Source organism: Budorcas taxicolor, chromosome 11 (genome assembly GCF_023091745.1).
Source record: "Budorcas taxicolor isolate Tak-1 chromosome 11, Takin1.1, whole genome shotgun sequence".
Classification (NCBI taxonomy): domain Eukaryota; kingdom Metazoa; phylum Chordata; class Mammalia; order Artiodactyla; family Bovidae; genus Budorcas; species Budorcas taxicolor.
Genome location: NC_068920.1, coordinates 147,933,682 through 147,960,681, shown reverse-complemented (window position 1 = coordinate 147,960,681; position 27,000 = coordinate 147,933,682). Strand labels below are relative to the sequence as shown.

The 27,000-nt window shown below is 47.9% G+C and overlaps 1 protein-coding gene across 1 annotated transcript; it reads left to right on the top strand.

Moving 5' to 3' along the window:
- Positions 1-11,424: 11,424 nt before the first annotated feature.
- ID2 (inhibitor of DNA binding 2) lies at positions 11,425-13,763 on the top strand. The gene is made up of 3 exons (XM_052649229.1): positions 11,425-11,890; positions 12,212-12,275; positions 13,073-13,763. Exons 1-2 carry the CDS (start codon positions 11,543-11,545, stop codon positions 12,266-12,268), a joined length of 405 nt encoding a protein of 134 aa, XP_052505189.1. The 5' UTR covers positions 11,425-11,542; the 3' UTR covers positions 12,269-12,275; positions 13,073-13,763.
- The last annotated feature ends 13,237 nt before the right edge of the window (positions 13,764-27,000 follow it).

The window sequence follows — 27,000 nt, the reverse complement described above, 5'->3', positions numbered from 1 at the left end:
GCTCCAGCCTCTTTCTCGGTACTCAACCTTAGAGTCCTCATGCCAACAGAGTCTTTCAGGGGGAAAATAGTATCCCCAGGGGTACCTGGAAGTCAAATCAGTGAGACAGTGGGATGAAGAACCTGGGCCCAACTAGGAAGCCCGATGGCTCCACACTGAAATCCATGACATGTAAAGACATGTAAACACCAAAATCACCTTATGGACTGTAGTCCGCCAGGCTCCTCTGTCCGTGGGATTTCCCAGGCAAGAGTACTGGAGTGGGTTGCCATTTCCTCCTCTAGGGTTTTTCCCAACACAGATATCGAACTCATGTCTGCTGCAGCTCTTGTATTGAGAAGTGGATTCTTTACCACTGAGGCACTGGGGAAGCCAGACTCACACTATATACATGAATACATGCTCCACGATGTCAAATAAAACATCAGACAGTTTTAAAAAGTAAGGCGTTTTTGTTAAACGTGGAGATACACTTATTTTGTGTATTGTAAATCATTTATTGTAAAACTTCCGGGGGGAAAAGCCAAAATAAGTTATCAATGATTACAGCTACAAGGCATATGTAAGATTATATTTAGAAACCCTGATTCACCACTAAACCCTGTCCTTGATGGTAACCTGGAAAATCACACAGGACCACACCCACTGCATTCTCTTGGGTGCACAGGGCCTCCCCAGGTCCAGTCTGGGAAGGATGACACCCACATTGAACTCTTGGAAGCATAGTTCATTAAGGGGCATCTTTGGAGAGTAGTGACCTGAAAAGCTATCAGTGAAAGACAAGCTAAATAAATTTCAGGGACCACTGCAAAATGAAAGTGCAGCCCACCCACCTCATTCAAGCAGCAGAAAAAAAGAATTCTTCTTTTCTTCTACATCTCTCTCTACTTGTCATCAAGGTTCATTTGTGATTTAATGGCATTCTCTTGGTCACAATGGTACTCACACAAATAAAGACACAGGTGCCCAGGGCCCTGGTATTCAACTCAGCATGTGGGCCACACTCACCCACTCTGACCCTTCCTGGCTCCAGTCCTAGGTTCCAGCAGATAGAGGAGCAGTGGTGGATCAGCAAGAGGCAGGGAACAAGTGGCAAGAACCCAGGGAGGTAGGAAGATGGGACCCCCATACAGTCCAGGCACCAACCCCCAGTACATACTCCATTTTCCCATCAAATATCACTCAGAAAACACAACTGAAAGAATTGTTAAGACTCTCAAGATAACACCTGCAGAGCATTAACCCCCAGGCATGGGGCCCCTCTGAGCTAGGTGCCCAGCAGACATGCAACTGGGGCTGGGTCTGCCAAGGAGAAATGATAGAGCCGGAGAGCCAGCAGCTTTAGCAACATGAGCAGGCACCTGCCACGGGAGGGGAATGATCCCTCCAGCTTGTCCAGCTAGCCGGGACCCAGACGGTGCTAGTGGAACGAATCAGACGCCACTGAAAAGAATTCTAAGCAATTCTTCCAGCCAAGGGCGAGGACAGTACTCATTCAGACTGGAGACCCAACAACCATCAGACATAAGGATGCCTCTACACACCTGCTGTCAGGGCCCGATTGGGCTCGATGAAAACAACAGTTAAATCATATTTTTAATTTTTTTTTTAATCCAGGACTTGATGAAATAATGTACCTGGGAAAACACCTGCAAGTCCAAACAATAAGGAAATGTGAATAGTTTTCTTCAAACAGAGACCACTGCTTCATGTTCTTTACTTCATTAAATGATAAACATTTGGTACTTCTATTCCAGGCAAGATGGAGTAGATGTACTTCTCCTCATTCCTCCTGCCAAGGAGAGCTAAGAACCCTGGAGATCAGCGAGAAAACAGACATGGGGAGACTCTGAGAGGCAAGAGAAGGGCAGACTAGCTGCTGACTCTGGGAGCCAAGGAAGGACATGGTGATGTTTTCCCTGGGTTTTCTTTGTGCTTTTTATATCCTGGATCAGGGGCTGGGGAAGTAGGTACCCAGAAGCATCAATGGACACGGAAAAAGAGAAAGAAAAGCCTGTACTCTCAAGCAGCAGATCAGGCACGAGGCAGCCTGGTAGGACAGCAAACTTCCAGACAATAATTATGTGACTCGAAAGAAGCACCACAGGTAGGGCGGAGGCACCAACTCTACCCCCATCACAAAAGCCAAGTGGAGAGCCTGTATCTCAGCCTCCCTCCACGAAAGGGTGGTGATACAGATGGTGGGGTGGGGAGTAGCGGTGTTCCTCGGCAAGGAGCCCCCTCAAGAGTGTCAACAGAGATCACATGGGAACCTGGACTCTCACGCCCACCCAGCAGTAACCAGGCCTTGCTCCCCCTCCCCACAGGCTGGTCTCGGCAAGAGTTGGGTGGGGAGCTGGGGCATTCACACCCTTCCAGAACCAAGAGGTCTTCACCCTCCACCGTGAAGGATGAAGCCGAGGCACATCTCCCCCTACCCCTACTCCTCGCCCCCAGCCAGGCTGGTGGCGGCAAAGACTTGCTCTCACAGAAGATGGAAATAAGATCCAGAGTTTCATAACACCCAGAAAGTCCAAATAAGTTTCAAACAAACATCACTCTTCTTTCTAAGAAACAGGAAAAGCTCAGTTGAATGGGAAAAGAATACAGTTGCCAATACTGAGTTGACATGATGTTGGAATTAACTATTAAGGATTTTACAGCAGCCACAAAAAAGAAAAGAAATGTCTTTCAAGGAGGAATTCTGAATACTCTCCAAAAAATGGAAAAAACAGAAAATCTCAGTAAAGAAATAAAAGATATAGACAAGAACCAAATGGAAAATTTCAAAATGAAAAGTACAATAGCCAAAGCAAAACCTGCTGCTAAGTCGCTTCTTTCGTGTCCGACTCTGTCCACACACACACAAAAGGACAGCCTCACAAACCTGTGAGACTATAAGAAAAGATCTAACATGCTTGTCATCAGAGCCCCAGAAGGCGAGGAGAAGGAGGGAGGGGCTGACAAAGTATGTTGAGAAATAATGGCTGAAAATTTTTCTAATTTGGCAAAAGACTTAAACCTACAGAGTCAAGAAGCTGAGACACCTTCAAAATGGAAAAACAAAGAAATCCTTGCCAAGATACATCATGGACACGTTTCTAAAAACTGAAGATACAAAGAACAGGGAGAAAAAGCATCTTATTTACAAAGGAAAAAACAATTTGAGAAACAGCAGATTTCTCATCAGAAACCATAGAGGCTAGAGTAAAGCAGCATAGCATGTCAAATGCGGAAAGAATTCTAGCCTGGAAGTCTGCTACTGCTGCTAAGTCGCTTCAGTCATGTCCGACTCTATGCAGCCCCATAGACGGCAGCTCACCAGGCTCCCCGTCCCTGGGACTCTCCAGGCAAGAACACTGGAGTGGGTTAGCCCAGAAGTCTAGATCCAGCAAAAACATCTATCAGGAATCAAGAAGATAACAAGACCTTCTCAGAAGCAGGAAAACTGAGAGAGCTTGTCACCTGCAGACCTACCCTTAAAAAATGTCTAAAGGATGCCCTTGAACAAGAAAGGAAACAATAAAAGAAAGCAAACTGGAGGGACTTCCTTGATGGTCCAGTGGCTAAGACTCCATGATCCCAACAGAGGAGGCTTGGGTTTGATCCCTGGTGAGGGAATTAGATCCCATGTGCCACGACTAAGACCTGGTGTAGCCAAATAAATGAATATTTTAAAAAGGACGTCTTTGGTGGTCCAGTGGTTGGGAATCCACCTGCCAACGTGGGGGGCACAGGTTTGATCCCTTGTCCAGGAAGATTTCACACGCCTCGGAGCAGCTGAGCCCACGTGCTGCAACTACTGAAGCACATGCCCCTAAAGCCCATGCTCTGCCCCAGGAAAAGCCACTGCAATGAGAAGCCCGTGCACCGCAACTGGAGAGAAGCCCCACTTGTAGCTGCTAAAGAAAGTCCACGTGCCGCAGCGAAGATCCAGCACAGCCAACAAATAAATTTTAAAAAAAAATTTTTTTAATTTCCTTCTAAAAGAAAGAATATTGGAACATTAGGAGGAAGAACAAACAAGGGAGAAAATAAAGATGGGGGTAAATGCAACATACCCCTTGTCTTCCTCTTCTTCGGCTTTCCAAAAGCAAACATGCACGGGTCCTCAAGAGGCAAACCGCGCCTGCCGCGGGACTGATTTCACAGATTACCTGTCATTCCGTCAGTGTGGAACCCGCAGCACCTGCATCCATGTCTCCTGAGCGTTTCCTTGGCCGCTAACCAAACCCAGTTAGGCAGAATTTCTAGACATGTGGGCCCCAGGACTGTGTCTGTAAAGGTTACCTCCACTAAGAAGTGAAGTCCTCAGACCTGAGTTGAACTTCTGTCAGCAGAGAGTCAGGCTCAGTCCCTCAATGTTAATACCTGAGGAAGGGGAAAGCAAAGTATTTTATGAATTCCCTGCAGGACTGGAACAAACTTCAAGGTTAAAGAAGTGATTGACATGCCACCTGGGGTGAAGGTCACACACCTCCAGATCATCACAGGGACTGTTCTAGGGAGTGTGGGCTCACACAGGCAACTGCCACTCTTCCATGCCTCAGCTTCTTCTGTAAAATGCAGGCAGCATCTGCCCCTCCTAACTCATGGGGGCAAAGTGAAGAGCAAAATAGGCAAGCTGTCATGAGCTTGTAAATGATTGTTCTTACCTAGTATGAACGATTAACCTCCCATTAGAGAGGGCCATCACCAGAAAACAAGCTCATGGTTACCAGGGCATAAGGGGGTTAGGGGGATAAAACTGAGAGATTGGGACTGACATACACACTACTATATATATACTAGATAACTAATAAAAAAAAAAAAACGTACTGTAGGAGAAGGAAATGGCAACCCACTCCAGTATTCTTGCCTGGAGAATCCCCATGGACAGAGAAGCCTGGTGGGCTACAATCCATGGGGTCACAAAAAAACATACAGGACTAAGTGACTAACACACACACACACGCACACACACATACATAACAGAAGAAAATGAAAATAAAGACTTAAAAAAAAAAGAAACCTACTGTAGAGCGCAGGGAACTCTACTCAATACTGGGTAATGGCCTATATGGAAAAGAATCTTTAAAAAAAGAGTGGATACATACATATGTGTAACTGATTCACTTTGCTGTACACTTGAAACTCACACAGCATTGTAAATCAGTTGTGTGCATATGTGTGTGCCGGAGCTCAGTTGCTAAATGGTGTCTGACTCTTGCGACCTCATGGACTGTAGCCCACCAGGCTCCTCTGTCCATGGGACTCTCCAGGCAAGAAAACTGGAGGGGGTTGCCATTTCCTTCTCCAGATCTTGTCCCTCAGCTATCTAACCAGGTCTCCTGCCTGCCTCTCCTGCATTGGCAGGCAGATTCTATACCACTGAGCCACTTGGGAAGCCCCATAAATCAACTGTACTCCAATAAAAATTTTTAAATAAAGAGGGTCATCACGGTTCCCTTTTTGCTTTGAAATGTAATGTATCTGTGCTCTTCGCAAAGACTGCCGGAAAGGCAGAAATGGTTAAGATGAAATGGACCACTTAATTCAACCGGCAGAGTCTGGTTGATGGGCAGCGTTGGCATCGAAACAGATGAGGGTCCTGACATCTGCAGCGGTGGGAAGACAGCGTGATCACCACCGGGCTGAGGGTGGGTGCCCACGACTGCTCCTCCCGGGGCGCCCCCACAGGTCCCTAGCACTCACCTCCCTGAAAATGCAGCTCTAGATCCTGTCACCTCCTCTGGACAGGGACAGCAGTGACATGTGACAGGGGTCAGAGGGCTTGCAGAACCCTCGGGCTATTTCCAGTTGAGAGAAGGTATACTGTAAATTGTCCTTTTTAGGGAAGAGGGATGGTAGAACCTGGGAGTAAAAGCCCCAAGGACTTGGGGGTGGGGGGACATAGAAGGCTGTCAAAGTATTTTAAAATAAAGCGTCTCCACCAGCCGACTAGAGCGGCCAGCGATCAGTTACCCGCACTGGAGGTACCCTCCTGGGTACCTCCCCGGGTCGAGAAAAGGCAGAGACCAGAGCGCCGTGGGCGCAGGACGCGTGTCCGCCGAGCGCGGCCCGGGCCCGGCCGGAGCCCCTGACCTGTCGGCGGGACAGGGCGGCAGGGCGCGGCGGGGTGGCCATCCGGGCCGGGCGCGCACGTGGTGTGGGGCAGGCGGGTTCCTCCCCTCTGAAGTCATGGACTTGGCTCACAGTACCGTGGCCAGCGCGCCAATGTGGCTTCGGCCAAAAAGGCGGAAAAAAAAAAAAAAAGGAAAGCGCACAATGTGTTTCTTGTTAAGAGACTCGCAAGCGGGGCCTCGGGTTTTGCTTTGGGGGCAGTATTATAATATTAAGATGCAGCCTGATTCCGGACAAGCCCGCCCTTGTCGCTGGCTGGAGAGGGTTACCGCGGTTTCCCACGGACGCCGGCGGGTAGCCCGGCGGCCGAGGCGCTGCGTGCCGCGAGGGGTGGCGCACGGTGGACGGCGGCCCGGGGTCCGAGCGGTGACCCGGGCTCCCCGCGGGGGCCGGACTCCCGCGACGCGCGCCTCACGGCGGCGCAGACTCGGCGACGCCAGTCCCGCGCCCGCCAGCTCGCGGGCGGTCCGGGGTTGTTTTCCAAGCCCTTATCTCTCGCTCAAGTTAATTTTCTTTTTTAATTTGGTGACCGGAACAAAAGTCACAGGAAAATCCTTTGTGAAAGCCAAACGCAGCCACAAATCTGGGCACTTCACAGTATTTGTAACTAAATATTTGCCGTGCTGGTAGTTAAATCGGCCCCTCCGCCAAACTTTCCAAACTTTGCTTTCTTTGAACGGGGCTGAAAGGTGATCTCCCTACAAGGAGATCAGACGGTTGAAAGCAACTGGATTTAGCACGCCGTTTTCCTGGTGCTCTTGAGATCTCTGGGCAAACAGGACCGCGCGCGAATCCTAGAAGGAATTAGGGCCGGGGTGGGGGCAGCGCGGGGGAGGGATGCCCGCTAAGCCACGGTAGTAGCTGAAGCGCTTTGTTAATGCAATTTATTAGCTGTGCGCGACGAGAAGTAAGAGGTTAGGCAGGTCTTCAAAACTTCCAAAAGGGAGAAAAATAAACATCCCCTTGTTTGCTTTTTGTGGTTTGGTTCATTTTCTTCCCCTCTCGTTGCCCCTCATCTAAGGCTGTTTTAAACCCAAATTCGGTTATCTGGTTTCAGTGAGGGTTCCCTCTTGCCAAGGTATTAAATAAACAAGCAAAGCAAAAACTTGAATCCTTATGTAACCCAGATTCTGTTTCCTCGAAAACCACAACAAACTCTGCTAAACCAGATAACCGGCTCGGGAACAGTCGTGTGTCCTCACCCCACCCCCACCCCCAGGGTCCGCCGAGGACAGTCGTGTTCAGGACCTCCTCTCCAGGGAAGACGATAAATAATTGCTGCTAACACTCTAAGCCGCGGATGCGCACCCCGAGGGATCCAGATACCATAAACTGTCCGGGAATGTTGGCATCTGGTTCTTAAAATGGAACTTTCCCTAGAGATAAAGCCAGGACCGAGGCGGCGTCTGCGTCCTTGGCCCCACTTGGATGTTTTCTGGCCTCTTGATGTTCGCAGCTGAAAGCGCAGCTCTGGAAAGAGGCGACGTCTGCCCGGCTTTGTAGTGGTAATGAGAACGCAGACGCGGGTCGTCCGCGCGCAGAGGCTGGGAGCCGCGGGAACCGGCTGCCCACCCTCCAGCCTCAGGAAGGGCGAGGGGAGGGGGCCGTCCTGGGAGGGGGAAAAAAAAAATCTGATTTTTTTTTTTAGGGCAACCTCCCAAGGTTCCGAGGATGGGCAGTATGTGGGGGCGGGAGGGAGCCCTTCAAAGGTATTTTGGGGGAGTCCAGCTCCTCCTCGTGAGGATCCCAAGGAATAAATCACTTTTGCCCTCCACTGAGACAGTCACTTTCTCCCCATCAGCCCTCCCCTCGCGCCGGCCCCACCCTGAGCGCCTCGGTTGCAAAAACAAATAAAATAAAGCAAAACCTTTTGCTTTGGCAACCTCTAAGCCACATGACGCCTCCTCTGCACAAGGAAGATTTCTTTCTTCTCCCTCTCCTGGCTTTGTGTGTGTGTGTGTGTGTGTGTTTTCTTCTCTCCCAACCATCCCCCCTTTTCTTTTTTTCTTGGTCCTCCTTCCTTGCCCCAAATCGCTGGAAACTTAAGACGCGCGGCGGCTGCAGGTGCGCGCGGGCCGGGCGGCGGGGCCGGGGCGCGCCGGGGCCGGCCGGGCCTCGCAGGCATTGATCAGCTGGGCGCGCGCGCTGAGTGACGGCGCGGTTGCCATGGCAGCCGCCTGAGCGGCGCCGCGAGGACAAGGCGGCCGGGCGGCGTGAATGGGCGGCGTCACGCGCCTGGCGCCAGAGAGTCTGCTCCCGGGCTCCGGCCCCGGCCCCGCCGCGGCCCGGCCCGCGCGCCGCCGCCGCCGCCGCCGCGCATTCATCACCTGTCAGGGCTCGCTCGGGGGGTCACGGGCGGGATGGACGCGGCTGGGAGAACAAAACCGGGGGGAAGAGAGGCGAGCGCTCCCCAGCGCGCCAGATGTGCCGGGAGGACCTTGAGACACCCCCTCCTCCGCAACGCCCCCCCCCCCCTGCCTTCCCGCAGGCTCCTCCCGCCCCCAGTTGCATCACGCAGGGCGGGGGGTGGGGGTAGGAATTGCAAAGGCCGTCCGGCCAGCCTGGCGCGCCCGGCTCGGAGCTGCTTCTCATTACCGCGAGGGGCCAGTCGCGCTGGGAGCCGGCGGCCGGGCCGGGGTGGAGACCGAGGGAGTGAAGCCCTGGAACCAGGTTAGGCGACCTTCCTGGGCCGGCGTGTGACTTTAAGTGGGGGTGGGGGTGGGGGTAGGGGCATGCATCTCCACCCCACCCCCCCCCACCGGAAACCATTCACACCTTCCCACCACCCACGGATCTAGCAGAACCAGGGCCCATCTGCAGCTTTAGAGGCCTCAAATTCAAGCCCACGGAGACACCAATGGACAGATTTTTTTTTGTAACCCACCTCACCATTTTCCCGATGAAAACATAATTTTAAAGGTAATGGCGAATTGGGCTTGCTGAGACACAACGTACTAGGAACTCAGGCCTTTAAAAAAAAAATCATGAACTTAGCCTCATAGTCCGCTTAAGTTGATCTTTAAATGAATGTAGAACTGGTTGGCCTGCCAGTCGAATCGAATTCCACTCATCCAGGCTGACTGGACTCTGACATGGCCGATAGAGGAAGAAACACCAGAAAACTTTCACCATATTTAGCAGTTTTACTGCATCAGGGTACACACATGAGCCTGGGAGAAGGCAGTGCCTTAATCAACTTTGCGAGTGTGCAAAGTAATCCCGCACAAGGCTCATTAGGAAGCAGCCCGGAGCCCGGCTGGAGGGATAATGAGGCTGGCACGGATGTTAACATACGGTGTCCTTGGAAAAAGCTAGGAATGCGTCAGTATCTCAGAGCTGCAATGTCCAAGAATCACAAGTAATAATTTGAGAATCCCAAAGATGTTTGTTTACATTGGCTATTATTGTAAAATAGTCAAAGTATAACATCATGAACCAAAATAGTGTCAAAACAAAATCTGTTCCACTGTGGCACGTATGTGACAGAAACACATGCACACAAAGAACATCAAAAGGTTCGAACTGTGGGGACTCAGGATGAAATCATTTCCAGACTTAATATCAGAGGAGAGGTGGGGACTCCACTGCTGTGCGCAAAGAAGTCGCAGGCAGCATTTGCTGGGCAGGCCCTGAGCAGATTTCTCTGCTGGTCAGGAAACCATCACCTCTATCCTCCCACCTGAGGTGGCTGGATTTTCGGAAGGTGATATCCACCCTAGCGCCACCAACTTTTCCTCCCTCGAGAGCAGCTGTAGTGCAGGCACATGGCTGTAGTTGGTGTCCAGGACCAGACCGGCTGGTCCACCAGCTGAGGAATTAATCATTAACTGAAGAAAAATATACTGTCTCCCCATTATTAAGCTTTACTTTTTCTCCAGTTCTGCCCTCCTTTTCCTTCTTAAAGGCCGAGGAGATGCAGATTGAGATAAAGTAAACAAGACACTTAAAAGTAGAATGCTTTTTCAGACTTTCTAGTTTATTGTATTCTAGAAAAATGATTTTTAAAACACACAACTAACTTACTGTAGTCTTCCGTTAAGTTAGAATTATGTGTGAATTCACTGAAGAGGATTTGAGTAAAGAACTGCAAACTGTAGTTCTTAAAAGATTTCTAGAAAGAAAAATTTTTAAAAAGTTGAGGGCGGGTGACACAACCTGAAGCTGCCTCCAGTACTGGTGCTAAGAAGATTCCCAACCTGGTACCTGATAGATTTTTTTAAAAACAGTGTGAAGATATTGACCGTGGCTAGGGCCACCTACCTGTACAAAACTTTAAAAATACAGCAGGCGCTGAAATGTGACACCAGAAATCACGATGTGTGCATAGCTAGTCACCTTGCTTTGCCACCGACACTGCAGAGCGGACCAGCAGCCTCTCAAGGGTAGTGTATGTAAATACAGCTTCAATATGCAAATACTCCTAATGATTTCCGATTAATAGCTTTATTATAATAGCCCTTCCCAGTGTTAGAGAAGGAACCCAGGAAGGGTCCCGCGCGTCTCGAGCTCCTTAGCGATCAGCACGGTTATCCAGTAAGTACTCACTTCACAGAGTTTACTATACTGCCTTCTGCGTTGCTCCGGGTTGCACGATCCCACACTTAAACCTGTCGTTGAAATGCGCGCGCGTGGGTGTTTTGGGGTTTGTTTTTATAAAGCTTTTCCTGATCTTAAGAGGCCGATGTCAATCTACAAACATCAGTTGTCGATGGCAAAGTTATTTGCGTTTTCCCTTTTTTCGGAAATGCTTTCCATAACGTCTTGATGACTTTCCGGGAGGAGCGGGGAACCGCGGTAGCTTTCCCCCTCTGCCGTGCAGACTCCGCGGGGGTGCTGTGATCTTAGTGATGCTGAAAGCTTGAAGGAGTAGCAGCCTCCGTCGGGGGGCACCTTTAGGGGGAGGGTCCCGCCTAGTGATCGGGATTGGAATTGGGGTGCACACTTACGGTCCCGGGGTGTCCCCGCCCCCACCGCGTCTGCGCCCCGCTGCTCCCGTCGCTCGGCCGTCCCCCGGCCCCTGCCCACCCCCAGGTTCCCCTGGGCCCGGCGCTCACAGTACTCTATTTACCACCTCAGCTGGGCTGGCGCCCGTTCCGCCCACCCCCACGGCGATTGGCTGCGAACGCGGAAGGACGGAGCTCTCCCCTCGCGCCCGCACCTGCCAATGGGCGCGCCCGCCCGGCCTGATGGACGCGCCGCCTTCCACCAATGGGGTCGCGGGGAAGCCGGGTCGTGTGGCCCCGGCGAGCGCGTATAAAAGCTGCCGGGCCGGGCTCTCCGCTTCATTCTGAGCCGAGCGCGGTGCCGAGGGCAGCGAGCTTCGCAGGAGGCGGCGGCAGCGGCGGCGGCGGCGGCCTGAGCTTCGGGGCAGCCCGCTTCCCTCCTCCCAATCGCTTCGCTTCCCTTCCCCGCGATCAGCATGAAAGCCTTCAGTCCAGTGAGGTCCGTTAGGAAAAACAGCCTTTCGGACCACGGCCTGGGCATCTCCCGGAGCAAAACCCCAGTGGACGACCCGATGAGCCTGCTGTACAACATGAACGACTGCTACTCCAAGCTCAAGGAGCTGGTGCCCAGCATCCCGCAAAACAAGAAGGTGAGCAAGATGGAAATCCTGCAGCACGTCATCGACTACATCTTGGACTTGCAGATCGCGCTGGACTCGCACCCCACCATCGTTAGCCTGCACCACCAGCGACCCGGACAGAGCCAGGCGTCCAGGACGCCGCTCACCACCCTCAACACCGACATCAGCATCCTGTCCTTGCAGGTAAGACCCGCTCCCCCCAGCGATGCTCGGGTAGAGCCGTTGTCAGGCGGCGGGCCCTAGTCGCTGACTTACAGATGGGCTAATAACTTTATCACTGTCCCTGTTACAGTCATTTAAAAAAACAAAAACAAATCTGCTGTGGAAGGACTCGTGTGCGTGAAATTGTTATGACATGTGAATGCCTCTGAGTCTGAATTCATCATAAACGTGGGTTATTGGAACTTGCTGTTCAAAATTAAACTATTTTTTTTTAAGAGGTTCTTTCTCCTTAAGGTTGTCTAACGTCTTGTGCCTTACCCCCCCCCTCCCTTTCTCTCGCAGGCTTCTGAATTCCCTTCTGAATTAATGTCAAATGACAGCAAAGCGCTCTGTGGCTGAATAAATGGTGAGTGTCTGCTTGTGTCCCCCGTTGGTGAACTGGCGCTTGGAGTGTGTGTGTGCGCGCATGGGTACTTGCGTATCTGTAAAATTTGGGGGTTTGGTAAATGAACGTGTGTACTTCGTTGTGTTGCACGTAGTACATTGTTTACGCGTACTAGACATGAAGAGCCATCTAGCTTCTGTTACTCAAAATCCCAGAACGTTTTCTTTAAAAAAAAAAAAAAGAAAAGAAAAAAATCAATGCCTGTAACTTACTCCCAAGGTGGTGAAGGAGAATACGTACTGGCTTCTTGTGCGCCTGTAACATGCCCCGGATGTTTTCTGCTATTGCTCTGGTACTATGAGGTACTAACCTCCATATAATTAATCTTATCACCGCAAATTCCATAGGGATCCTCCTTCCCCAAAACTCCAGCCCCCTGGGATCGGCTAGTTGAGCATTGCTACCCTGTGTCTCAGACCCTGTGGTGTGGGATTCCGACTTCCCTATCTGTTAACTAAAGGGCTGTTTTCAATCAAATAATTGTTACAAGAAGCAGACTGGCGCCTGTGAGCACTGCCGTTGGAGATCCAAATAGGAGATTGCGTTGGGAAGTTTTCCCCCGAGTCTCTGCTATTTTAATGTTTAATTTGCGCTGTCCAGGCCGAGTGTGTGCGCTGCATCTGGACGCCAGGGTTTGCCCAATGTTTGAGTGTTTGGTTAAATGTTCGAACTGCGGCTTCCTCCTGGCGCCAGTCTGCCTGTCTCTGCCCTTAGGTGAAAACCTCCTAAACAGTCCTTTCTCTCCCGATCTCTTGCAGGTGTTCATGACTTTTTTTTCCCTTTGCACAACAACAACAACAAATCCACAGGCTCTTTTAAGGCGCTGAACTTATTTTTCAACCATTTCACAAGGAAGACAACAAGTCGAATGGACCTTTAAAAAAAAAAATGGAAGGAAAACTTAAGAATGATCAACTTCCCCAGGGTGTTTTCTGACCTGGACTGTGATATTAGTTATTTATGAAAAAGACTTTTAAATGCCCTTTCTGCAGTTGGAAGGTTTTCTTTATATACTATTCCCACCATGGGGAGCGAAAACGTTAAAATCACAAGGAATTGCCCAATTTAAGCAGACTTTGCCTTTTTTCAAAGGTGGAGCGTGAATACCAGAAGGATCAGTATTCAGTTACTTAAATGAAGTCTTTTGGTCAGAAATTACCTTTTTGACACAAGCCTACTGAATGCTGTGTATATATTTATATATAAATATATATATATTGAGTGAAACCTTGTGAACTCTTTAATTAGAGTTTTCTTGTATAGTGGCAGAAATGTACATTTCTGCATACAAAGTGTAATGATGTACTTATTCATGCTAAACTTTTTATAAAAGTTTAGTTGTAAACTTAACCCTTTTATACAAAATAAATCAAGTGTGTTTATTGAATGGTGATTGCCTGCTTTATTTCAGAGGACCAGTGCTTTGATTTTTATTATGCTATGTTATAACTGAACCCAAATAAATACAAGTTCAAATTTATGTAGACTGTATAAGATTATAATAAAACATGTTTGAAGTCAATGCCTGAATTCTGAATGATTTTTAAGATTCTGTCTCTATCTCGCCATTTTATTTAATCCCTCCTCCTTCATCGCTTCTACCACCCCTAAGGCTTGGAATCTGCAGTGCAGAGAAGGCCCTTATCAGACAGATGTGTGGTCAGGGCTAGCACTCTGGGGTAAAGGGCTGCTGCTGCTTTTTAGGGAAGCTGACCGTCCTGGGGAGTCTGTAAACCCAGAAGTTTCTTTTAGTCTGTCAAGGAGAAAGTAGCTCTGTGCCTTGGGGTGGGGTTTCCAACCCAAGAGTTACTGTGGTGGGGCCTCCTAGCACTTCAGATGTGGAATCTGGAGGACGACCTGTCTGAGTGGATAAGACACTTCTGCAGCAAATGAAACTGCTGTTAATCAGGAAAGAAAAGAATCCACAGAATTTCTGAACCTGATTTTAAGATTTAGAGGTGGGGCAAAAAGAAAAAAAACAACCCTCCATGCTACTCGTTGCTCCTAAGGCCCCTTTGCCCTAGGGATGAAGCTGTAATACGGCCGCGAGCTCCCTCCTGCACCTGTAGCTCACCCAGCCTGGGGAGGAGGCTTGGGCCCTGCCCGGGGCTCCGAGACAGGTTTCTGTTTAAATCTTTAAATCGCCCTTCACCCTTGGCTGCGCCTGGACTGCGCAGGGAAGGATCCGAGTGCTGTGCCCACCGCATCCCTCACGTGGCAACGCTGGGACCTGGCTTTAAAATGCAGAGCTGGTGTAGGTACGTGTTTACAATTCATCTGTATCCCCGTATATTGATACTACCTTCTCACGTTGGAAGACACTTTCGCTGGGTCGCGTGGCTTGAGGGTGGGGGTAGGATGCTAGGAAGGCCGGTCCGGGGTGGACGGGACCTGGAGAAGGAGCGGGGAGGACGGGCCGGTGAGGATGGGGCGTGGGGTGGAGGGGTCTCACCTGGGGCCACCGTCTCAGGCCTAGCCGAGCAGGTGTAAGGGTGGCGCCGGCGAGTCCGCCCCGGGCGGCTGCGGCGTTTCCGGGCCAGACGCGGAATCCTTCGCGGCCCGAGCGCGGGGCGGGGGCGGGGGCACCGGCGGTCCCAGCATCGCCGGGCTCCTGCACCCTTCCAGGGCGGGGGTGGGGCCCGTGCAGCCGGCCGGGCCAGCTCTGCGCATCACCCGCGCGCTGCGCATCGTCCCCGCCCCCGGACCGCATCTTCGCCCGCAGGTGGGCCGGTCCTTGGATCCAGGGGCCGTCGCTGTTGTCGTGGGTCATCATACCCCCGGGGAGGCAGGCTCCGGCGGCGGCCCCCGTCCGGAGCCGGTTATTCCGACCGTGGCCGCCCTTCAGGACTGGCCCCGGCCGTCGGTCCACCAGTCCTCCGCCCTTCCAGCGCCCGGCACGACCCGCCACTCCGCGTGGGGCTGCACCCGGGAGCGGCGAGGGCGGGAAGCGCCAGGCCAGGTCGCTGGCCACCAGCGTCCTTTCCCTCCGGGTGGCGGGGGGAGCAGACCCCAGGCTCGGTGCCCCGCCCGCAGTCGGCTCGGACCGAAACGGTGTCTGACCCGGACGGAGGGGACCTCGCGCGAGGGCTCCCTGGTCTTGCGAGGGAAGCGTGGGGCGAGCCGGGCCTGCACCGTCGCTGGGAGCCGCGGGCAGTTCGCGCCTTTCGATCGACGACCTAAGGGAGCAGCCGCGTCCGGGAAACGGGAGCCCTTCCGAGGGGACTTGGGGCGTCGGAGCCCAGTGGGTCTTTCCGGGTCCGGCCGGTGGAGGCCGGGCGCCACCTGGTGGCCGCCTCGAGGAGGGCCGTTCGCGGGCGGGGGGCTTTGAGGCTTAGAAGTGAAATTGGCATCAGGGAGATGCAGCCTTTTGAAAATGAAGGATGGTGTCCTGCAAGCTTACTTCTCTAGCACATGTACAGTGGTTTCCACATGCGACTCATTTCATCTTTACTACTTCATAACTTGGATAAGATCCCTTTTGCAAACTAGTATCTACCACCAACTTGACACCAGGTGGGGTCCTGGATTTTTTAAAGAGTATCAGATGTGATCCTTGGCCTCAAATAGATGATAAGGGGATTGTGGAGAAAAATGAATTGTGAAGTCCAACGAAAGCCTGAACGTTCTCCCTTCTCTTACCTTAAGCTTCTGTTTAACTGAATGTTATTTATTTATTTTTCTAAATTATTTAAGCACTTTAGCCAGAATCTTCAATGCTGTGTTAAAGGAATAGGGGCGAGTGAGAGTGGGTATTCTTATCCTATCCTGGCCCTTGGAGCACAGGTCACCCGCCATCCCTTATGGATGACCTGACTCTAGGATTTTGTTGTAATATATAGTCTTTATCGTTCTAGGAAGAACCCTTCCATTGTTAGGGATTTCTTGAGAATTTTAAATCATAATTTGGGGGGTGAATTTGGTAAGATACTTTTACCATATTTATTGAAATTATTTCTCTAGTATATGATACCGACTTTTCTGATGTGAACTACCCTTTCATTTCTGCAATTAATCCTACCTGATGGCAAAAGCAATATAATATTGTAAAGTAAAATAAATAAATTTAAAAAAAACAGATAAAAAAATCCTACCTGAACACAACGTATTGTTACTTTTTATAGACACTGTTGCGTTCTGTCAGCCAATATTTTGCTTGGAATTTTTGAGAATGAAATAGAGCTGTGGTATCTTGTGCAGACCTTATCTAATTTTGGAATCAAGGTCACACTAACCTCAAACAATAAATGTCAGTTTACATTTACTCTTAGTCCTCAAAGTCATGGATAAATCCTCCGAGGTGGGCAGACATACATCTTCTATCCTGTGGAAACTGGGTTCAGAGATGTGACTTGAGTGAGGAAAGATGCACAGCTGTTCGTGGACAGAGCAACTCGGCCCAGTGTTCTACTGGAATGGAGAAGAGGCTTCTGAATTGAAAAGGAAATAGCATTCTTGTCCATAAAAAGCTGTACTGTGGAGCTTTTCTCAAAAAAAAAAATCAATGTTAATTATTTATGGGGCTCGCTCTCCACAGTGTGGGCATGTGGCTCCAGGACCATTCGGAGAGTCGGTAGCCTGACTTGCCACCCACCCTCCCTTTCTGTGCTGGTGGGAAGGCGCCTCCAGGCTCCGAGTGTCGTTGTTCTGGTTGATGACGCTGCCAAGACTTCGGATGTCTTTCTGGTTCATCATAAAGATCATCTGAGACAGGGGCTGTGAGGTGGGTTGAGAAGCTCAGCACAGGTACTGTGTTCAGTGCCAACCATGGACACAGGCACTCTGAGTGGCACCAGCCCAAGGTCACAAGAATGCCAGGGAAGGCTGCAGAGGACACGTGCAGACAGAGCTCCAGCAGAGTAGAGGGAGGAGGGGAGTGCCCACCACTGTGGCCGTCCTGGCTGGGGGCTCCTGGCTCGGCAACCTAAGGGCACTGGCCCGACGGGATAGGGATCAAGGTTTGGAAAGCACGTGGAAGCAGGACGCTGCAGCTGTGACCACCACGCAGAACCCTTGAAGGCCCCCTCAGCTGACGTATAGACTAAAAAAATACATTACTCACTAGATCCTAAGAAAGTCTGTCAGCCTGAGTTCAGGCTGGGAAAGAAATAGCTCCCTTGAAAATTCATATCAGTAGATCTGCCCTCAGGTTCAAATATATACTACCCAGTTAGTTTCAGAAATTCTAATGCCAGTGTGTGTGTGCTCAGACACTCAGTCGTGTCTTACTCTTGGCGACCCCATGGACTGTAGCCCTCCAGGCTCCTCTGTCCATGGGATTCTCCAGGTAAGACTATTGGAGCAAGTTGCCCACCTCCAGGGGATCTTCACGACCCAGGGATCAAACCTGTATCTCTTGCACCTCCTGTGTCGGCAGGCAGTTTCTTTACCACTGCACTGCTAAGTCACTTCAGTCGTGTCCAACTCTGTGCGACCCCACAGGTGGCAGCCCACCAAGCTCCCCCATCCCTGGGATTCTCCAGGCAAGAACACTGGAGTGGGTTGCCATTTCCTTCTCCAGCCACTGTGCTAATGCCCATAAATTAATATAAAGTGGGGTCCTATCTAGTGATGCTTCTGGGGTGTTTGGCAGTAGCAAGTGCAAAACTTCTCTGGATAGAAAAGCCCTCCATATAGACCACATAAAATTCTCATACTTAATGGCTCGCTGAAATAAGTTTAAAGTAAATTTTTTTTAAACCACTGGAAAACAATTGACTGTGAGAGAAAGAGTCAATAGATACAATGAAGAGAAAGATTAGGAACCAAAGAACTATAAAGAATGAGAATGACTAAAATGATTAAAGAAATCAAAGAACTAATTGAAAACATAAGACAATCCCAAGATATTGAAATTGAAAACTTGATGCAAAAGTTAAAACCCAGATGAAAAACCACCAGAACGTTTGTACACATTAACAACAAACAATCTGAAAAGGAAATTAAGAAAACAATTCCATTTACAATAACATCAAAAAAGAATAAAATACTTAGGAATTAACCAAAGAGGCAAAAGGCATTACAATTAACAGTATAAAACATTGCTGAAAATATTAAAGAAGACATTTAGAAATGGAAAGATTTCCCATGCTCATGAATTAGAGAACTTAATATTGTTAAAATGACAATGCCATCTAAAGCAGTCTATTAGATTCGAGGCCAATCCATGTCAAATCAAAATGATGTTTTTTGCAGAAATAGAAAAATCCATCCTAAAGTTCATATGGAATCTCAAGGGATCCTTAAACTAAAACAATCTTGAAAAAGAACAAAATTGGAGAGCTAATGGTTCCTGATTTCAAAACTTGCTATAAAGCTCTAGTCATCAAAGCAGTGTGGTGTTGGCATGACCACAGGCAGAGTGATCAATGGAACAGACTAGAGAATCCAGAAATAAACCTTCACATATGTGGTCAAATGATCGACAAGAATACCAAGACCATTCAATAGGAAAGAACAGGCTTTACAAAAAAAGGTACTAGAAAAATTGGATAGTCGCGTGCAAAAGAATGAAGTTGGACCCTTACCTAATATCATATACAAAAATTAACTCAAAATGCACTACAGGCAATAACATATAAGACCTAAAACTAAAAGACTCTTATATGGCATGAGCTTCACAACACTGGATGTAGCAATGACTTCTCAGACATGACACCAAAGGCACAGGCAAAATAGACAAATAAAAATAGACAAATTGGACTTCATGAAAATTTAAAACTTTGTGCATCCCTTGATGCATTATCAACAGAGTGAAAAAGCAACCTATGGAATGGGAGAAAATATTTGCAAGTCATGTAACTGATATAGGATTAATATGCAAAATATGTAAAGGACTTTTAAAACTCAACAACAATCACCAAAAAAGTAAAAAACCAGCCCAATTCAAAAATGGGCAAAGGCAGATTTTCTTCAGACTTAGATAATGAACTTAGGGCCACCAGGGAAGGAAAGTGGGGAGAGTAGGATCGATTGGGAATTTAGGATTGACATGTACACACTGCTATGTTTAAAATTAGATGACCAACAAGGACCTCCTGTATAGTTCTGAGAATAGTGCTTAATATTCTGTAATAACCTAAGTGGAAAAAAAGAGTTTGAAATAGGATACCTGCATGTATATATAGAACTGAATCATTTTGCTGTACACCTGAAATTAACTCAACATTATTAATCAACTATATTCCAATATAAAATAAAGCTAAATAAATAGCAAAACAACAAAATAGAATTTTACTGCTATACTGATCCGATATTGCTGGGTGAGTAAGCGTTCTAAAACCTAGCAGCTTGGACGTCCCTGGTGGTCCAGTGGTTAAGAATCCACCTGCCAATGCAGGGAACATGGATTCAGTCCCTGGTCAGGGAAGATTCCTCATGTCAAGGGGCAACTAAGCCTGTGCCCCGCAGCTCCTGAAACCGAGCTCTACAGCTGGCGCTCTGCAACAAGAGAAGCCACCGAAGTGAGAACCCTCCCACCGCAACCAGAGAAAGCCGAAATGAAGACCCAGTGCAGCTAAAAATAAATAAATAAGACTTAGCAGCTTGAAAACCATAGCTTTGACTAGACAGACCTTTGCTGGCAAAGGAATACCTGTGCTTTTTAATATGCTGTCTAGGTTGGTCAGAGCTTTTCTTCCAAGGAGAAACTATCTTTTAATTTCATGGCAGCAGTCACCATATGCAGTGATTTGTATGGATGTGAGAGTTCAACTATATAGAAAGCTGAGCGCTGAAGAATTGATGCTTTTGAACTGCAGTGTTGGAGAAGACTCTTGAGAGCCCCTTGGACTGCAAGGAGATCCAACCAGTCCATCCTACAGGAAATCAGTCCTGAATATCCATTGCAAGGGTTGATGCTGAAGCTGAAGTTCCAATCCTTTGGCCACCCGATGCGAAGAGCTGACTCACTGGAAAACACCCCGATGCTGGGAAAGACTGATGGTGAGAGAAGGAGACGACAGAGGATGAGATGGTTGGATGGCATCACCGACTCCACGGACATGAGTCTGAGCAAACTCCAGGAGTTGGTGAAGGACACAGAGGCCTGGCGTGCTGCAGTCCATGGGGTTGGACACCACTGAGTGACTGAACTGAACTAGCAGCTTAAGGCAGTGAATGTTTCTCACTTTGCTGGGTTTCTGAGGGTTGGGAAGTGAGAGTGGCTTTGTTGGGTGACTCTGGATCAAGTGTCTGTTCTCTCACCTCGAGGCTGACGACTCTGGAGAATCAGCTTCCAGATTCCATCTTGTGGTCACCTCTGTTCATCCCCAGCTGTCGGCCAGAGACCCCAGAGCCTCTCTTATGGGCCAGTCACAGCAGGGCCGGGCAGCTGGTGTCCCCCGGAGCGAGGACAGAACGTACAGGACAGAAGCTGCAGCCTCGACTCACCAGATCTCGGGGATGACAGACCTCTGCTATCGGCCATGCAGACCAACCTGGACACAAGGGTGGGGACCACCAGGCTGCAGGGGCACACAGCAGGCACAGGTCTCTTGGGCCATCTTGGAGGTGGCTACACACAGTCTTTTTATAAAGAACCTTGGCTGAGGGGGTGCGGTGGGATCAGGGCCTGCCTGGGGGTCTTGATGCCTTTGCTGCTGGTGACAATGTAGGGACCCCATGGTCTGAGCAGGGAGCCAGGGGGCCCGCAAGGAGGAAAGGGCCAACTTTCTACCACAGGCACCATTTTAGAAGCTCCTTGGGAACATTTGGTGGAAATGGCAGCGATAATTTTGGCTGTGTGCCTCCTCCAGGCGTGTCTTGCTGTATCACTAAACTCTCAGTTTAGGAATTCTGCCGGCATTTCCTCCAGCTGATACAATGTCTAGATGTCACCGGTGTACATGTGTCTTTTTTTAGTTGTAGCCAGTGCATTTTAAACTTATTAATAAGACCACAATTAACTTAGTTTTTGAACTCAAGAAAAAGTACCCAGTAACCTCAGATCATAGAATATCATCACTCATTCAACCATTTTACCTTTACTGTTTACATTTTACTTTTCCCAAATATTACTTTCGCCTAATTCAATACCTAATTCTGACTCTACGCAGAACCTCAAACTGGAGTAAATAATATTTTCACTTCTACAATGGGAGGGGTAATTTTGGCATATCTCAAAGACTAGATAGATAGATAGATGTGAAATCATACTATTAAATATTTTGGACTTGAAATGATCATTCTATTAAAGAATGAAATGGCAAGGTATAATAGCCAAGAATAAAATTCATTTCTTTTTCCTTACCTGGCTTTCACATGAATGCAGCTTGTCTGGGGGGAAATATTTTAATTACTGGAAACATACTATACAGCATTAATAGTGTTCTTTAATCTCACCATTGAAAATGACACCCTTCAAGTTCAAGTGACCCACTGAAGTAGATAAAAGGACCAAAGTTCTGGAAATGGGCTATTTCTACACCTTTACTCACAAGAAAGGGATCGCTTTTGCATAGCATCTACTAATAGACAAAGTCAAGGGACTTGAATTCTAAGTCTTATGTTGATATGCAATCTAAAAATAGTAAGTATCGATTTTTATACACCAACATTTTCTGTATCAGGACTTTGCATTCTTAGTTATAGGCAAGAGCCCAAGTTTTCTGAGATTCCATAGCCAAACAGTCAGTGAAGTAGGAGAAGAAGAGGGAAAAAAAAAAAAAAAAAAAACTCTTACTGGAAGCCATATGCAAGAGAGAGATAGTGACAGTGTCTGAAAAGAAAGCCATTTCTATTTTTTACATCTTTTTCACTACAGTAAGGGTGTAAATTTTAACTGACATTTCCCAATGAAGAAAATCATCCTGCAGGGGAAAAAAAATGGAGGCAATCACATACCAGAAGTATGTGGAAGGCTTCAGCATTGAGGGAAAAGATCTGCTTGATTTCAAATATTTTCAGCCAAGACAGAGCTTCTGTGCAGCCCCTGGAAGGAGGGAGGTCGCAAGCATTTGACCCTCAGGAGGTGTGGACAAGCACGTGCCCCAGCCAGCTCTCAATCTCACTAGAAGCTCAGCAAGAGATCCTCTGAGCTCCATCATGCTGTCTGTAATTCTGCCCTGGAGATGAACAGCTCTCTAAAATCAGTCTGGGTGCATCTAGCATGTAGCAGAGCTATATTTTCATCCATTTTTCTGCCATGATAGCATCCTTCAGTTCAGTTCAGTCGCTCAGTCGTGTCTGACTCTTTGCGACCCCATGAATCGCAGCACGCCAGGCCTCCCTGTCCATCACCAACTCCCGGAGTTCACTCAGACTCATGTCCATCGAGTCAGTGATGCCATCCAGCCATCTCATCCTCTGTCGTCCCCTTCTCCTCCTGCCCCCAATCCCTCCCAACATCAGAGTCTTTTCCAATGAGTCAGCTCTTCGCATGAGGTGGCCAAAGTACTGGAGTCTCAGCTTTAGCATTATTCCTTCCAAAGAAATCCCAGGGCTGATCTCCTTCAGAATGGACTGGTTGGATCTCCTTGCAGTCCAAGGGACCCTCCTAGCAGACTGTTTATTTGTCTTCCTTTTCCCTGTAGATCCTAAAGGAAATCAACCCTGAATATTCATTGGAAGGACTGAGGCTGAAGCTGAAGCTCCAATACTTTGGTCAGCTGATGTAAAGAGCCATCTCATTGGAAAAGATCCTGATGCTGGGAGGGATTGGGGCCAGGAGGAGAAAAGGACGACAGAGGATGAGATGGTTGGATGGCATCACCGACTCAATGAACACCAGCTTGAGCAAACTCCGGGAGATAGTAAAGGACAGGGAAGCCTGGCATGCTGCAGTTGATGGGGTCCCAGAGGATCAGACATAACTCAGTCACTGAACAACAACAACAATCCCTGTAGTGATCTTTGACAGTTTGTATGTTCCAAAAATAACTGCAAAAATATTTCTACATGGTTTTCTAGAACCTAGTTGCTCCAGCAACAAGAGCTGAAGCCTGTCTCCTGCCCTTGAAACAGGGTTGAACCTTGTGAATGTGACTGAGAAGGTGCTCTGTGAATTCCAGGGCTAGGTCATAAGAGGCGATTTAACTGCTGCCTGGTTCTCACTCTCTCAATCTCAGGACATTTACCCTGGGAATGTAACTGCCGTTTTGTGAGGAAGCCCAAGCTGCAGAAAGAGAGAACATGTGTGGGAGTTGACACCTGCAGCTGCCACTGCGTCACACATCAGACACGTGAGTGAGAACGCCTCTGAGAGGCCTCCAGCCCTGCCACTGTCTGGCCAACCACTGCTGCATGGAGACCCTAAGTGGGAACACCCAGCTGAGCCAGGTCAACCCCAGGATGGTTGGAATAATACTTATAACCTAGGACTATAAGATAAATATAAAAATATTTATAAAATATTTAATAAAATATTTTTTAAATCTTTATAAATAACAGCCTATAAAATTGTTTTGCCAATCAGTTTTGGGGGACTCCTTACACAGTATTTGATAACCTGAACATCATCAGAAAAGCTAAGACGTGAAGAGGAACTAAAAAGCCTCTTGATAAAAGTGAAAGTGGAGAGTGAAAAAGTTGGCTTAAAGCTCAACTTTCAGAAAATGAAGATCATGGCATCCGGTCCCATCACTTCATGGGAAGTAGATGGGGAAACAGTGGAAACAGTGTCAGACTTTATTTTTGGGGCTCCAAAATCACTGCAGATGGTGACTGCAGCCATGAAATTAAAAGACGCTTACTCCTTGGAAGAAAAGTTATGACCAACCTAGATAGCATATTCAAAAGCAGAGACATTACTTTTCCGACTAAGGTCCTTCTAGTCAAGGCTATGGTTTTTCCAGTGGTCATGTATGGATGTGAGAGTTGGACTGTGAAGAAGGCTGAGCACCGAAGAATTGATGCGTTTGAACTGTGGTGTTGGAGAAGACTCTTGAGAGTCCCCTGGACTGCAAGGAGATCCAACCAGTCCATTCTGAAGGAGATCAGCCCTAGGATTTCTTTGGAAGGAATGATGCTAAAGCTGAGACTCCAGTACTTTGGTCACCTCATGCGAAGGGTTGACTCATTGGAAAAGACTCTGATGCTGGGAGGGATTGGGGGCAGAAGGAGAAGGGGACGACAGAGGATGAGATGGCTGGATGGCATCACTGACTCAATGAACGTGAGGTGACTCTAAGTGAACTCCGGGAGTTGGTGATGGACAGGGAGGCCTGGCGTGCTGCGATTCATGGGGTCGCAAAGAGTTGGACACGACTGAGCAACTGAACTGAACTGAACTGAACCTTTCATTTGGCTCATGCCATGTTTTGTTCATGTACCTTTGAAATAAGGGGAAATAGTATCTTTAATGTCTAGCCAAGAGTTTAGTTAACAAAGAATTAAACTGCACTGTTGATTGGTTCTTTGTGTAAGTACATCTTAATGTTTGGGTTGAGAGGGGCCTTACGAAGGACAGTTTGTTGTAGGAAAGCAATTCTGTACGTGAGTTTAAGCATACTTGTTGCATTGTCTCTGCAGATTCTATTTTTGTTTACAGTCTTAAAATGTATGTTAGCAAAAATGGGTGGATTTTCAAATAAAATGCAGCTTCCACACAAAAAAAAAGAATTATAATCTCAAAATACTCTTTTGGTATAACTTTCTTAAAGGATTTTGAAAAACCATCTATCTACTCATATAGTTTTCAGTTGCCATCTAACATTTTTGTTAGAAGTTTAAATGTCTGCAAAACACATTTACACACAAACTCATTACATTATTCTCTTAAGTGTATCAGCACAATTTGATAGCAGTGATCACCCGTATTTAAAGTACAAGAGCCATTTCTTCTTTAGAAGTCAAGAATTTCATATGGTTTCTTTTTCTCCCTGAACTGCTGTTACTATCCCACTTCACCCACAAATTTTTATTCTATTGTAATGTGTGTTTGCATTTGAAAATCATTTACTTAGTATTCTACTATGCCTTTCTGCAAAAGAACATATATGTATATGTATATACACATATGTATATTGAAGTTATAAACATTTTTGTTTCTAGTTATCAACATTTAAACATTTTTATAAGTATTAAGATATTTTATAGGAAACACATTTTTTAATGATATAGGTAAGACTGTTTTTCAGTTATTTAAAGAATCCATGGATGAAGGTTACTTTTGTATAGAATGAGCCAGAGTTCAGCATGAATTTTAATACTGGTGTTTTTACTGGAATAGATTTAAGTGCCAATAAACCTCATATAAAGAAGTAGATGGAATTGGGTGCTCTTTTGATAGAACATCAACTTCTTCCAAGTTATATGATAGAAATTATGTAGCAATTCACTCTCAAACCTTATTTTTAGTGTTCTATCCCATGACAACTCGATTACATCTAGCTTCCATTTTATTGGTACCAAAAAACTGGAAATCACCAGCTGGAAACAGTTCTAGGGAACAAAAGGAGGAGGGGACTTTAAACCATCCACTGTCCATTTTTCATCCCATTTCAGCTCGGCCTCTAGGGCGCGGCCCTGTGGCCCCAGAGCCTTCGAGGGCCTTTACGAGCCCCGCATAAGTCTCTTCTCTTTAGGGGCCTGTTGGCAGGCCCCTAGCTCACTTCTCTAAATCACTTCACACCTCCCCAGGCTTTCTAGATAACAGGGTCTCCTTTCGTGAGCTCTCTGACCTTGCAGGTTGATTCATCAGGATGGAGAAGAGAGATGCATGTGTTCATTCTTCCTGCCCTGATGGGTATGAAGTCAGTAACTAGTTAACAGAGAGCCTGAGGACTTAGACTTGGCCACAGGAGCATCCTACACTCTGAGGACCAGCCTGAGATGGCTCTCCTCCTGGGATCATTTAAACAGGAACATCATTGCTTTTTGAGTGTGCTCAATGGCCAATTTGCTTTACTGATATTTCCAGAAGTCCTTTGGAGGAAAGGCTTTAATGAAGCGACACTTTACAGGCTGTTGCATGGAATAGTGTCCTACACATTGCTCAGGGGGACAGAAAGCCGGGTGGGATATATTCGGAAGGGTCTTCCCTGGTGGCTCAGTGGCAAAGAATCCACCTGTCAACGAAGGAGACACAAGAGACATGGGTTTGATCCCTGGATGGGGAAGATCCCCTAGAGAAGGAAATGGCAACCCACTCCAGTATTCTAGCCTGGAGAATGCCATGGACAGAAGAGCCTGGTATGCTAGAGTCCGTGGGGTAGTGAAGAGTAAGACACGACTGAGCACCTAAACGACAGCAATATTTGGAGGCGACTGCACATCATTTTCTCTTCTTGAAGTTTCAAAGCACACATTGAAAGGTCTAAGAAATTATGTAACAAAAACCTGTTTGATCGGACTTTCAAGACTAATGAGACCACAAATCCAGTTTTTCGTGTAACACCCGCTAAGGCCCTCACCTAAAGAGCCTTCCACCGAACTTTCTCAGAAAGGCTGAACTAACTGATAAATCTCATAATAGCTTTTGGAGAGAAGCTGTTTCTCCGAAAGCCCCTTTCAGCTGGTCCTTATGTGGTGAGGCCTCAGACTCTGTGCGGCTCTGCTGAGCATCCTGTGGGGCGTCAGCACATGTGTGTGTGTGAGATGAGCTGGATGGACTCGACTGTGCAGTCAGCACGTGTGCATGTATATGTACGTGTGTGTGTGTGTGTGTGTGAGATGAGCTGGATGGACTCGACTGTGCAACTCTGAGCATCCTGTGGGCCATCAGCACGTGTGTGTGTGTGTGTGAGAAAAG